We start from the raw sequence: 15063 nt of genomic DNA, 5'->3' as shown, positions 1-15063 counted from the left end.
ATGCTTTGGGGAATACTTTGTAGCACATTTTGTGCCCATTATACATTATTTAAATACCACCCTACTTGAGTATTGTTGCTGACCATGTTCATCCCTTTATGAGCACAGTGTACCAATCTTCCAAAGACTGCTTCTAGTAGAATAACAAAGCTCAAACTATATGTTTTCGAGTAGCTGAAAATGATCTTTATTTGTCATTCTTGACACTCCTGGTTCTCAATCACACTTTTGCTATTTTACTCAGCAGGTTAATTATTTACTCAGCGGCTTTTACACCTTTACATGGTGAATTTCACACTACATCACTCACAGTTCAGACAGTGTGAAGATAATTATATTTTGTGCAATATTATGGGAAACTTTTCTCCTTGCAATTTCTTTTTGTTGGAAATAGCAATTATTTTTCTACACTGGTTATGGAACGAAAGGAGACCACATTGCTTGATGTCAGTGAAAATGATCAACCTACAGAGTGCTAAATTCAAAGATAACCAAAAAAAATAAAAAATCTAAGTGAACAGTGATACCTCAGGCTAGTCTGTTTTGTCAAAATTTTATTGCAGCAACTCAAAATGGTACTCAGTAGTTTGTATGGTTCCTACATGTTTGTGTGCATGCCTGACAATGTTGTGAGAAAAGCTAAACTAATAAATGAAGGATGCATTCTGGTTGGATATTCTCCCATATCTGAACCAAGCCATCACTGAGATCTTGGACTGTCTGAGTGCAACTTGGTGGTTTTAGATGGACAGAAAGATAATGACCCAGATGTGTTCAACTGGATTTAAGTCAGGTGAGAGTGCATACTGTTTCCACGTGGTTGGGCGTTGTTATGCGCCAAGAGGAACCCAGGACCTACTGCACCAGCACTGTGTGTTCTTCTATGGATATGTCTCTCCACAACATCACTGACCACCACCAAACCAGTCATGAAGAATGATGTAACAGGCAGCATAATGTTCTCCACAGCTTCTCCAGACACTTCCAGATCTATCACGTGTGCTCAGTGTTAACCTACTCTGATATGTGAGAGGCACAGGGTGCCATTGCCAGAAGGTTTGCAGTCTCTCCCAACATAGTCTCAAGAGCATGGAAGAGATTCCAGGAGACAGGCAGTTGCTCTCTGAAGAGCTAGACAGAACTGAAGAAGGTCCTTAAACCATCTGAATGACCAGTGTCTGGTCTTTTGTTAAAGCAACAGATTGAGCACTGCGAGAGCCCTACAAAATGATCTTCAGCAGGCCACTGGTGTTAATGCCTCTGCCTAAGCAATCACAAATACTCCTCATGATGGTGGCCTGAGGACTTGACGTCAAAACCTTGACCATACCTGTGCCACTTCGGTATGGTCCAGGTTTTGCGTTTGTCTTAACACTGACCCTGGTCAAATGCGAGATTACTGAAAAAAAGAGTCAAAAGATAAGATGAGGAGTGAAAAATTGTCAGTGACCTGTAACACCATTCCTGTTCATGGGTTATGTCTCATTGCTTCTCGTCTAGTGCACCTGTTGTTGGTTTGATTATCACCAAAGCAGCTGAAACTGATTAACAACTGCTAATATGACCACATCAATATTCCAGACGTTTAATGACTTGATGATATACTACTATATGTCATATTAATTTTTTTATATTAAAAAAAATGTCATTGTCATTTTAGTTACGTTGTCCTTTCATTGACTTGAACGCAACGCCACTTGCAGGATGATAAAAGGGGGCTGTCCTGTAATTTTTTAAAAGAAAAAACAAACCTTTAGGATTCATAGTGAAACTAAGAATAGAAAAATGTATTTAAATATTCTTTTTAACGTTCATGGTTTGTTCGAGTTTTTGTGTCTCAACACCGCTATCATGTGGTGTAACGTCAGAAAACACCCAATTACCTCTCCACCCATAATGCAGTGCAGCAATGCTGGGAAGTGCCATTATTTGGCAAAAGGGGATGTCACCGGTATAAACTTTTAAAATGCGATAAAGACTTCCTTTCTCTCTGTCACTTTCCTATGCATTTATTGCTCCAATATGGATATATAGTATCATTATGTAAAAATTAAAGTGATAATAATGTCCATTATTGTATGGGTCGACATCGAGCTGTTTCACAGATCAGAGATGGACTCTCCTCAGAAATGGTAGCTTCCGGTCCGTCTCTGAAGCCTTCCTTTTCCTACTGAAGTAGCAGCCATGAGGTAGGAGCCGAGGCGATTCCATAGTAAAAGTCAAAATTTAAGCGTTAAAATGCGCAGCTTTCAGTATCGTATCATTTTATTAAGACACGCAAAGTCCCTTTTTATCAATATATAAAGTTTATAGATCTGTCCAAAGTTAGCATGGCATGTTTTTACGGTGCTTTGTGTAACACGATGTAGCAGACGGAGAGGCCATGTTGTCAGCCCGGCTGGTAGTTAGCCGTACAGCTAGCTTTTAACTAATCCTCTCGTAATTCTTTGGTGTGTTAACAACACTTTTACAGACTTAAAAAGACATTCTGCTTTTAAGACTACAGAAACAAATTTGGGGGTCTAATCGCAGCTGTATTTCTGACCGGTGGTTGTTTGTGCCTCCCGCAGCATGCTCAGGCTCCAGAAGAGGCTGGCCTCCAGCGTACTACGCTGCGGCAAGAAGAAGGTCTGGTTGGACCCCAATGAGACCAACGAGATCGCCAACGCCAACTCCCGTAAGCAGAACAAAAAGTAGTTTTGTAGTTTGTCCTTTAAGCCTTGTTAGCGGCTCAGTTTAAAAGTTCACCGGCTCATGCAAAGTTATCTACACGTGTGTGACCAAAACTGAGCCAGAGGATCAGCTCAGCTAAATTAAGTTCCCTGCATACTCGATGCACAGTGAATTTATAACATCACAATCTTACAGGTGAACTCCAGTGTTAATGTGTATCAACACTGGAAACTAACGCAGCAGGCCTCCTCAGTTTGATTTGGCAGTTTTTATGTCAGACGCCCATCTGAAGGGATTTAGGTGGAGCTGCTAAATATTTGCATATACACTTCACTAATATTAATTTAAAAAAAACTAGTGTTTCAACTATACATCAGTCTCTTTAGGTCATACTGCTGTTTCATGTACTGCAGAAATTAGACAGTGTGTACTCTTAATACCGATGCTGAGAGAACTGTGGGATTTTAATCTTGGTTTCATTTTTTAAAATTTCAATAATTTAATAGTTTGTTAGGTTAATGATTGTTAAGTAATTCATTACAGTGTTGACCAAAACAATTATGATCTTTTTTTTTGCTTTACTGGAGCAATATTAAACCAATATGAGTCAGTGACATGAGTATGAAGTGATGTACATAATCTAGTATTTAACTGCAGCATAAGCGCTCTGGAGCAGTTCTACTTTCTAGTTTGGTTTTTCTGGGGGTGGAAATTTTTAATATTAGTTAACACTCTTCTGTACTTGGTGAATGAATTGTGGATATCAGAGGATCATACTCAGCACTGCTTTGATAGGTAGAAACCACAAAGGTGTGGTATTCATTGCATCCCATCGTCTCATTTTATTTTCTTTCATTTTCAGGCCAGCAGATCCGTAAACTGGTAAAGGATGGTCTTATCATCCGCAAACCTGTTACGGTCCACTCCAGGGCCCGCTGCCGCAAGAACACACTGGCGCGTCGCAAGGGAAGACACACAGGCTACGGTAGGTTAAAACTTGCAAAGCAGAAAGTGAATACATTTTTAAGATGATATTGAACGACAAAGCTAATTTAAATTTTGTTTGCGTTATCATCAGTACTTGATGTGTCTTTATTGCGTGTCCAGGTAAGAGAAAGGGTACTGCCAACGCTCGTATGCCCGAGAAGCTGACCTGGATGCGCCGCATGAGGATCTTGCGTCGTCTGCTGCGTCGCTACAGGGAGTCCAAGAAGATTGACAGGCACATGTAGGTTCTGCAGTGGTTAAATAAAGACTCTCTGAACACTCTGAAATCTAGTTGATTTTTAGTTAATAAAGTCAGCTCAGTGAAATGTGCTGGTATTTATAGAATTGTTCTTGGGCTAAAGAATTTGCTTTTAAATCCTTTTCCCTCACTTTGTGTGGGTGGGCGTTCTTGTTTTTTGTTTTATTTAATTGTGATGCCCTTCATTTATTTTCCACATGATCCGTTTCAGGTACCACAGCCTCTACCTGAGGGCTAAGGGTAATGTGTTCAAGAACAAGCGCATCCTTATGGAGCACATTCACAAGCTGAAGGCAGACAAGGCCCGCAAGAAGCTCCTGGCGTAAGTATTTTTACATCTTTAATTGGCACAGTGACGTCTATTTGTGGCATCTGGATTGTTTTGAAAGCCCAGGTTAAAACATGTGCCCTGACCACGAAAAGTCTAGAAAGACGAAACAAAACATTTCAGTAAAGTCAAAAGAAAAGCTAAAATAGAAATGAATAAGCTCAGCAAATTAAAATCTAAATCAACTGCAGGGCAAAACCTGAAGTAAAATGGCTCGATAAATACAGAAGCACAAGTAGCCGTGGAGGGTTGAAATAAAGCTCTTCAGACAAGAGCAGAGATTTATCTGCTACACAGACGTGCTCTGTGGAGAGTTACTGCTTGAGGTCTGAAAGATTTCCGGTGTCTGTTCTTGTGACAAAAAAACTGAATCAGTCTGTTAGAGAAAGTGCTCTGCTGCCTGTGCAGCTTAAGTGCAGAGGGTTGGTTACGCTAGATCGGTTTGTTCGAAAAACTCCATAGCGACTGTGAAGGAGTCTTGTTTGTTGGGTGTTAGCAATACTAATGATCTGTGGATTGTGTTGACTATACCTGCATCTTTATATAATTTAGCAGTTGTGAGGGAAGAACTAAAAGATCAGTGTTTTTGTTCCGCCCTTACATAAAGGATGTTTTCAGTCTTTAGTGTGTCAGTTTTAAGGATTTAGTCAACCAAAAAGAAAACACACTGATGTTAAACATCTGTGGTAAAATAGCTGTGGTGGCTGTGATTATGCACTATATGAACACGGGTGTCTCTCCTGTTTTGCAGCGATCAGGCCGAGGCTCGTCGTTCCAAGACAAGAGAGGCCCGCAAGCGCCGAGAGGAGCGTCTCCAGGCCAAGAAGGAGGAGATCATCAAGAACTTGTCCAAGGAGGAGGAGACAAAGAAGTAATCTGGCTTTTTATGTCCTGCCTGACTGCCACCTGTCAAGTGCTGATAATAAAAGTGTACATAAACACAACAGTAGTCTTGTGTGTTTACTTCCATCATGATGACACTATCCAGGCCTCGACGGCAGGTGTCCCTGCAGGTTTTAGAGGTGTCCTTGAACCAACACAGCTGATTTAAATGGCTAAATTAGCTCCTCAACATGTCCTGAAGTTCTCCAGAGGCCTGGTAACGAACTAATCATGCGATTCAGGTGTGTTGACCCAAGGTGAGATCTAAAACCTGCAGGACACTGGCTCTCGGGGCCTGGAATTGCCCACCCCTGCACTAATGCATTAGCAATATCTTTTAATTGAGAAAACCTGAAGGCTTAACACACGGTGACATGTTTTATTACATGCGACCAAATATTCATCTGTCTGTGTGCACGTACATTCAATAAATGGGCAATAAAAACCAAACGCATATACTTAATAACACCTGTTATCAACTATGTGTGCCAAGTGGTTACATTCTTTTGCTGAAAGTTGATGTTTAGCATTTCTCCACTTAATTTAGTGCTGGGTCAATGTATATAAAAATGTGTTGGATCTGTTGATTTAAAAAAAAAAAAAAAAAAAAAAAAAAAAAAGCAAAACCCAGCAGGGTGGCACAACATTGCTGGTCCCAAAGTTAACCACTGCTATCAGTAGTTACCAGAGTGGCAATGAAAGAAGTTCTTGTATTATTTAAGTTACTCTAGCTTCCACAAAGTGATAATAGGCTCCCGAAGCTGTAACAATATGGCCTTATTCCTAATTTACTCTGCAACAGAGTTACACCAGTGATAAAACGGTATAGGTGGAGTTTACATTAGAAGCAAAACGAACTGCTTGCTGATAAAAGGTTTACCATCTAAACATTTAAGTTATTGAGCCTCACATGTAATTGTGATTGAGTTCCTGTTTCTCTTTATTCTTTATTATTCTGGTTGCTTCCGTACGTTTTTTGCCGCTTAACTACTCTGTGTCCATGCTATTTGCACCGTTCAAACTTTGAAAAATTCTGCTCTTTCTGCTAATTATTGCTATGACTTTTGGTGCACATAACTTCTATACTTTTTGAGATATTGAATTTTTTATGCAATATTTTTTGCCCATTTTTGCCATATTATCCGTGGCCTCACTGATTTTCCTTGCCGGGTTGACCTGTGTTTTAGCTCAGTGAGATAGCATCAAATCAAATCACTTTTATTGTCACATCACATGTGCAGGTACATTGGTACAGTACATGTGAGTGAAATTCTTGTGTGCGAGCTTCACAAGCAACAGAGTTGTGCAAAATACAATAATGTAAACAAGCAAAATACAAGAATGGCTAAATCTGAAACTAATAAATATATGTACAATATATAATAGTATATGCATTTCTGGATGTGTATACTAAATATTTTTCTGTGTGTGTGTGTATACACATATTTTACAAATTAAATAGAGTAAACAATAAATAAAATATATAAAAATATACAGAGTTGAGACATGTGCAAAACAGTGGCATTACTGTACAGTATGGAGTGCATAATGTTAAAGTTCCAGTAGTGAAGCTGAGGTGTCTATGAAGTGTTCAGCAGTCTGATGGCCTGGTGGAAGAAGCTGTCTCTCAGTCTGCTGGTTCGGGACCGGATGCTGCAGAACCTCCTTCCTGATGGAAGTAGTCTGAACAGTTTATGGCTGGGGTGACTGGAGTCCTTGATGATCCTCCCCGCTTTCCTCAGGCAGCGCTTCCTGTAGATGTCTTGGAGGGAGGGAAGCTCACCTCCAATTATCCGTTCAGAGCACCGCACTACTCGCTGGAGAGCTTTGCGGTTGTAGGCGGTGCTGTTGCCATACCAGGTGGTGATGCATCCAGTGAGGATGCTCTCAATGGCACAGTGATAGAAGGTCCTGAGGATGCGGGGGCTCATGCCGAATCTTTTCAGTCTCCTGAGAAAGAAGAGGCGCTGCTGCGCCTTCTTCACTGTTTTGTTTGTGTGTACTGACCACGTAAGATCCTCAGCCAGATGTACACCAAGGAACCGGAAGCTGCTCACTCTCTCCACAGCAGCGCCGTTGATGGTGATGGGGGTGTGTACTTCTCTGCACCTCCGGAAGTCCACTATCAACTCCTTTGTCTTTGCGACGTTGAGGGTGAGATGGTTGTCTTGACACCAGTGGGTCAGGGCGCTGACCTCCTCCCTGTAAGCCGTCTCATCACCATTGGTGATAAGACCCACCACTGTAGTGTCGTCCGCAAACTTCACAATGATGTTGGAGTTGTTAGTGGCTGTGCAGTCGTAGGTGTAGAGTGAGTACAGGAGAGGGCTCAGTACACACCCCTGTGGAGCACCAGTGTTCAGTGTGATGGGGGATGAGGTGATGCTGCCCAGTCTGACCACTTGGCGTCTGTCAGACAGGAAGCTAAGGATCCAGCTGCAGAGGGAGCTGCTCAGTCCTAGATCCTGCAGTTTCCTGTCCAGCTTCGAGGGAACGATGGTATTGAATGCTGAGCTGTAATCTACAAACAGCATTCTCACATACGTGTCTCTCTTCTCCAGGTGTGACAGGGCAGTGTGTAGTGTCAGGGCTATGGCATCATCAGTGGACCTGTTGTGGCGGTATGCGAACTGTAGAGGGTCCAGTGAGTCGGGTAGTGCAGAGCAGATGAAGTCCCTGGCCAGCTTCTCGAAGCATTTGCTTACGATGAGGGTCAGGGCTACAGGTCGCGTTGCTTGGGGGAGCTCGCGACGAGGCTGCCATACTCTGCGCCATCTTGTAACATCTTGTAACATCTTGTAGCATCTGTTCTCAAACTGGGAGGCCCGGGTTCAAATCCCGCTTATGGCAACATTTCTTTCAGTTAACAGTTAAACTTTTTTAACTCTTTTCAACACAAATTTCAGCTTTTTCACCCCTTTTCAGCAAAATTTTCAGTTTTTTCACCACTTTTCAGCACAAATCTAAGCTTTTTCAGCTCTTTTCAGCAGAAACTCTGCTCATTCACCTCTTTTCTGCAAAGTTTTCAGCCTTTTCACCTCTTCTCAGCACAATTCTCAGCCACTTCTGCTCATTTCAGCATAACTGTCAGTCTCTCCACCTCTTCTTTGTGAGAGTCAGTTTGACTCAGTGAGATGTGTAGCTGCCTTGAAACCAGAAGGGCCAGGTTCGAATCCTGCTCAGGGCAACGTTTTTTGTTTTTTTTTAACCTTTTCAGCAGACATCTTCAGCGTTAAGGCATCCACACAGCATTTTCGCAGGAAATGCAATTTTTTCTAGTTCTGTTTTGACAAGTTCACCAGAGGACACTAGAAAGAGGGAGTGCGGGGCCTCTGTTAGACCACAGAAAGTTGATGGATGGCCTTGTTTTCCTAAACCTCTTAAGTCATTCTTTGAGTTGCATGACTGAATAGCTTAGTACTCTATGCAATAAAAATACATTTTTTAAAGTTTATACATTTCCTAAAACCCGCACTGCCTAATTATCACAGAAAAGCTTGAACAAACCATTTCTTTTGTTTAACCACCATTTGGTCATTGTTGGGCCCCCTGACCCACACTGTTTTTTTTTCTAATAAATTTATGTGGTTATAAAGATGAACTCTGCAGTGACAACGTACTGCTTTTTAAACTCTTTTGTCCTGGTTCACAAAGTAAAAATAGTAACAAAACTGTTGATTTACTGGCTGATCTACAGTCCTACACATGAATTGTGGATAATACATGAAAAAATAAGAAAGCATCTGTATTCTCTTGTCTCCGGGGGACATTTTTAAAAACAAGGGAGCATAAAGGGTCAAATGAAATCGGAAATTAATTTCAGAAACAGAGCTAAAAATTTGCTTTAGCTCTGTGTTTAGTAGTCACTCAGTAGACTGCTGTGATACGTGAGTGGGAAGGATACAGGGTTATAAAAATAAACAAGATAGTGGTGAACATGTTTAAGCAGCATGTTTGCTTGTTGCTTGTAATGCAAATTAAAATATTTAACATTATCAATTTGTATACGCAGCCATACACTGTGAGACAGCTCTGCATTTTTACCAGAAATAGAAATATTACTGACACAACTCAAAGTCAAGTGCATTCTGTCTAATGATTGAAAGCAATATTCATCTTACTTGTAGCTGTCCTGTCAGTCGCCCATGTACACAAACACAAGTATGTTCATACCTATACACTGATATGCATACAGAGGGCAAATATCTATCTTGTAAGCAAGGACATGAATGTGAACCAGCAAATTACCCCTTAAATTCAATTCAACATATCTATCCATCTATCGTTTTATTTATTCAGTATAGAAACTGCATTCTACAAAGATATGTTTTTTTTTTTTCATTTTTACAGTTGTTTGTGGTAGAAAAATTAAAATGAGAAAAGTCACAAAGGTAAATAAAAGCTGTAATACTTGTAAGTCTTAAGAAGCAGAAAATTGTCACTGACTGAATGTGTATGAATGTGCTTGTTTTTTGTGGATCCATGTTTGGATCATGGGTCTCACATTCTTTGGAACTTGCTTAGTCATGTTTCTCTCTAAATTAGTTTTCCATGTGGCTATACAATTTAACTTCATCCCCTATGCCTTGTCCCCCGTGACTAATCCTGTTGTGATTAATTTTATTTCCTGCTTTCTGAAGAACAGTAATCCTTCAGTGAACTCTCTTAGGCCGCTGTTATGACTTCTACTGACCCACAACCCAAACCAGCTCAAACTGATGGATTTTCCATGTGTTCTCAATGAACCTGTCAAATGTGTACATAATTTTGATCCATAAATGGGCAAATAAACTTTGTTAATTTTCAAGGTTTGTTGCCATCTAGTGGTTGCAGCATGGGATTTCTCAAAAGTTTGATTTGAACCACCTGCCAGAGATGTTTCACTCTTGCAACTTTTAACCACAGTTAAATGAACAGCATCTGCAGTTGCACTGCGTTGCACAGTGAACTACTGTTTCTCGGAATCTGTGTTTGTAGATTGATTTCAATATTTTGATTTGCCATTATATGTTCTTATGCTTAAGGTTTTTGTTTAACACACAAAAATTAATGATGAACTCCTAATACTCTGGAACAGAGACTCATGTCTCTCATGTTGGGGGAAGTGTAAATTATGCACTTCCACTTCCTGTCGCTTATAGGTTCCTTTTCAAGATGTGCTTGCCTGTTGATATCATTTGACTATTTTGTGTTTTGGTTGTGATTTTTCTGAGCTGTACAGGGAGGCAATAGATCACTGTGGCATAAAAATACCAACCACTAAACAGCTTTGGAATGCACAAGGATCAGCTGTTCCAAACCACACGACCCCAATATTCCCTCCCTAAGGCCCATGTCTTCTGCAACATTCCCATGCGGAGACGTTCGATAGTCAGCCGTGGAAGTTGACAATTTAAATTTAAAGGATTGCAGCTTGAGAAAATTCACCAAATATTTCATAAAGTGACCAAGAAGTCCCAAAGGCCATAATGACATCCAAGAGAAAGTTTTGAGCCAAGCCTCGGCAGATGGAACCAATTAGGGAGAAAAAAGCACAATCAAAATAATAAATAAGGTTTAGTTGTTCCAAACCTAAATTAATTATGAATGTCGTGGTCCTGGGCGTTGGACAGAGGGTTTTTCAAGAGGGCTTGAATTCTTTTTTAATATTTAACATTCCTTTTGGTTTTTAGTTTGATAATTATTATTTATTCTAAGTATCCAGAGTCTTTTTTGTCAGTTTTTGGTTCTCTGACTCAGATTTATTTTGTACAGTCTGTTATTGTTTTCTTAGCTTTCCCCTTTCTGCACTTCTGTGCCAAGTTTGCATGTTAGTGTCTGTTGTCTCTGTCTCCCCTGATCCTTTGTTGAGTCATCCCTCTCTTTTGCTTGTTTCCTGATGCTTGCTGTTTGTTTCCAGCTTTGTGTTTCCAATGTCTGGTTTTCTAGTCTTGCCTGGGTGTTTACATTCATTCTGTCTTCCTGAGTCCTGAGTTTCCTGGATTCCTGCTGGACTTTGTGTCATTAGCATTAAAAGCTTGCCTTAGGTTAATTGTGTTATCAACATCCTGTGTTTATGTCTTCAATAAATAGAATAAAAATAAGTAAAAAGAAAAAGTAACAATAAGCACGAATGGCCTGAATTTGTAAACAACAACCCACGTAAATACTGCTTATAACAAAGATGGAAAAATCTTTACATACAAGAAGCTGGAACCAGAATATCTAATAACTAATTTGGCTACTACTACTGCACGCTTATCACCACCACCAACACCAGAATCACTGGGACTTCTCCTTGTGTTGATAAGATAAGTAATATTTCATGCATGTCGTGTAATTGTTGATAAGTAAGATGATTAATTTTGATGATGATTAATTTGCTTGGACATAAAGATTATTTCTTTGTTTTGTTTATTTTGGTGTTTTGGTTGTGTTTCTGAAACTCTGGAAATATATTGTGTCCCCATTTGATGTATACAGTGGTGTGAAAAAGTGTTTGCCCCCTTCCTGATTTCCTAGAGTTTCGGATATTTGTCACATTTAAATGTTTCAGATCATTAAACAAATTGTAAATATTAGACAAAGATAGCCTGAGTAAATACAAAGTGAACCAGGCCAAAAGAGTTTAAAAAGCAACACATTACGTCATGATCTAAAGAAACACCCGAGAAACAAAGTCACTGACATTTATCAGCCTGGAAAGAGTTACAAAGTTATTTCTAAGGCTCCAGTGAACCACAGTGGAGAAAACTTGGAATAGTGGTGAACATTCCCAGGAGTGATCAGCCTACTAAACTTACTTCAAGAACACATCGACAACTCATCCAGGAGGACATAAAAGAACCCAGAACAACATTAAAGAACCGCAGGCTTCACTTGTCTCAGTTAAGGTCAGAGTTCGTGATACAACAATAAGAAACAGACTGAGCAAAAATGGCATCCATGGGAGATTTCAAGGAGAAAACCACTGCTGACCAAAAAGAACAAAGGCTCATCTCACATTTGAAACTCGAAACTTTTGGGAAAATATTTTGTGAACTGATGAGAAAATAGCTGAACTCTTTGGAAAGTTTGAGGCCTGGTGTAAAAGTAACACAGCATTTCAGAAAAGGAACATCATAGCAACAGTAAAATATGGTGGTGGAGGTGTGATGGTCTGGGGCTGTTTATATGCCTTGGGACCTGACAGACTTGCTGTGTTAAATGGAGCCATGAATTCTGCTGTCTATTAAAGCATCGTGAAGGAGAATGCACTGCAAAGAATAACATGCAAGCTGGCAGGAAACATGCAGATTGGTGATGTTTGCAGCATGCGGCCTCTTGACCTTAAAAGCCTGAAAGGAAGCTCAGTGTACTTTCAGCAAAAGTCCCACCTTGTATAGACATGGAGGAACAGGCTTACATTTGGTCTTTTATTACACCATTAATGACACAGTTTTACAGAGGAATCAGATAACCAGCAAGTTATTTGTTATTAAAAGGTGACTTGTTGCACAACAAAGAATCTCTGTCTTGTTACATTTGCATATAGCATGACTTTATGGAGGAAGCACTTTGCACACCTTCCATCCTTTGCTTCCTCCAACCCATCGCTCATCCACTGTCACCCTCCCTGCTGCAATAAACTGTAATAAATTTGCTTTTGTCCTCTCACATGCACATTTTAACTGTGTTTACCAATTTTTAAGAACATACAGACCTTCACAGCTGATCCTGTGTAAGCCAATTTACACGTGAAAAAATTGCACAGAACTTTTTTATTTTTATTTATTTATTTGCCAATTTCTCCTTCTACTCCTGACATATGTATAATTAAAAGTTAATAACACGATCTTATGTCATTAGAGAGCCTGAGGGCTTCACACAGGCACAGGGTTACACGATGGTGAGGAACTCTGTTGTTTTACAAGATTATGAATGTCATTATGAAAAGTTACTTCTTTGCCTTTAATGTGGTTAAATTGCTAATGGAGTCTTTGGATGGAATTGGCATTGTCCGCTGTGGGAGGCAGCAGGGCAGCCTGTAATGATGGAAAACCAGACGTCTGGGTTATTGAATAATCAGACAGCAACTGAAGCAACGTGTTTGTCTGACTGCCCTATGATACACTAGTGACACTGGCTTCCCCTTTTCTAGTCGTGGCCTAGTCCTTATTGTGGTTATTCCATGCAAATGGAAAACAACAACAACATTTTACCTATGTTTCTGCTAGTGCCTCATGATGTATGCCAAGTGTAAATGCACATTATCTTCCCAGGACTTTAGCTATCTGCAAAACACTTGACACTTGGAAGTTTTACATACTGTGACAAACACATTACAGCTGCTTACTGGAGTCCGGAGTCACATGATCTGTCTATCAGTGAAGAAATCACTGTGTATTTGATGTACAAATTGGGTTAAATGTTGCTTTTACTTCCCAATCATGGGTTTGGAGTGTGTGCAGGAAGAACCAAATGCACGACAAAAAAAAAGAACTAAACTAAATAAAAATCAAGTCTCATTCACCCAGTGACGCATGCCTTATCATTTTTACACACACTTACACCCCTAAGTATAACCATAGGAAGACAAGACAGACTAAAGAAGTTAAACACAAATAAACTCTAAGTAGGAGTTGAAAAACAGCAATTCTGAACTAAAAGTTAAACAGAAACCTATTTATCAGGCATCTCAAATGCCATAAAACCTGACAGGAAACAAAACTGGAATACTAGGGTCATCTTTCTACAATAACTGTGAAAACATGACTGGGAAACAACATTTTAGTCACAAGAAATCAAACTCATTCTTAGAATAAAGAAATCAAAGGAATCATGAATCTCATAAAGCTGAATGACTTGAAGAGTTATTTAGTTTTATTAAGCCCTGTAGTGTAAATAAAAAACAAAAATTCAAACAATCATTAAAAAGATAAGATGATGCACTCATGTTATTAGTTACTGTTCTTTAAAGCAAACAAAACAGCACCATGAACCATGCATGAACTATGCATTCGCCTCAGGCAGTGGAATTCAAAGAAATACAACAGGAAGAGCTGTATTAGTTCATAAAGAACTCAGTGGTTTGCTCTCAGAGTGCATCTCTGACTGTTTAGTGTTTATAACCCAGTTGGATCCTCAGGTCATCAGGTGCAAAACTCTTCTCAGGGTGCTTTCAGTTACTGTTTCTTAAAAACAATCTGCCCACTGACTTAGAACTTTATCTACATTAAAAAAAAACATATTCAAACACTTTTTATTCTCACACGTTGGGGCTACTGTCAAAAATTGTGTGTATCTGTGCGTGTATGTGAACACTAAATTGTATTTTATCTGTGTAAAGTTTTATTTTGTTGTTATTTTATTGCCTTAAGCCATTGTAGACCTGATTTTCATGCTTTTATCTTTATGTCTTCATACAATGAAATGTCCTAGAGAAATAAAATTGAGGATGACGCTGACATCGCCATTGACTACTCAGACTTGGAGCCTCCAGCTGTTTGCGTCAGTGTCTGCAGCTGAGTATAATCATGGCCAAAGAATGTAAAACTGCAGCTACTATTCACATAGGAACAGCAAAATTGGACAAGAAGATTGGAAAAATCTTGATCTCTACTGTGACATTAAGATGGTAGAGTCAGAATTTGTGTAAACAACATGAAAACATGGATTCATCCCGTCTTGTATCAACGGTATAACAGTTCAGACTGCTGCTGTCGGGGTGTATCAATGTGAGGGATATTTTCTTGGCACACTTTGGCTCCTTTAGTTCCAACTGAGCAAAGTCTCAAATCCCCACCCTGTTTGTGCTAACCATGTTCCAGTGTACATTATCTGCTAATATGTTCAGTAGGATAACATGCCGTTTCACAAATGGTTTCTCGAACATGACAATGAGTTCACTGTACTCAAATGGCCTCCAAAATTATCAGATTTTAATCCAACAGAGCAGCTTTGGGAACATATAGAC

General features: G+C 39.7%; 1 protein-coding gene across 1 annotated transcript; it reads left to right on the top strand.

Moving 5' to 3' along the window:
* Positions 1–2065: 2065 nt before the first annotated feature.
* Positions 2066–5191, top strand: LOC102310932 (60S ribosomal protein L19). The gene is made up of 6 exons (XM_005921912.3): positions 2066–2189; positions 2571–2677; positions 3536–3658; positions 3781–3901; positions 4131–4241; positions 4999–5191. Exons 1-6 carry the CDS (start codon positions 2185–2187, stop codon positions 5120–5122), a joined length of 591 nt encoding a protein of 196 aa, XP_005921974.1. The 5' UTR covers positions 2066–2184; the 3' UTR covers positions 5123–5191.
* Positions 5192–15063: the final 9872 nt, after the last annotated feature.

The sequence above is a fragment of the Haplochromis burtoni genome, unplaced genomic scaffold, assembly GCF_018398535.1.
Source record: "Haplochromis burtoni strain Fernald_Lab_line unplaced genomic scaffold, NCSU_Asbu1 Contig_52, whole genome shotgun sequence".
NCBI classification, from domain to species: Eukaryota; Metazoa; Chordata; class Actinopteri; order Cichliformes; family Cichlidae; genus Haplochromis; species Haplochromis burtoni.
This window is presented reverse-complemented; position numbering and strand designations above follow the sequence as displayed.

What these genes read in the sequence shown, in the direction of transcription:
- LOC102310932 (XM_005921912.3), top strand. An exon ending in GATCGCCAACGCCAACTCCC is followed by an intron (nt 2,678 to 3,535) that starts GTAAGCAGAACA and finishes TTTCATTTTCAG; the next exon opens with GCCAGCAGATCCGTAAACTG. An exon ending in GGGAAGACACACAGGCTACG is followed by an intron (nt 3,659 to 3,780) that starts GTAGGTTAAAAC and finishes TTGCGTGTCCAG; the next exon opens with GTAAGAGAAAGGGTACTGCC.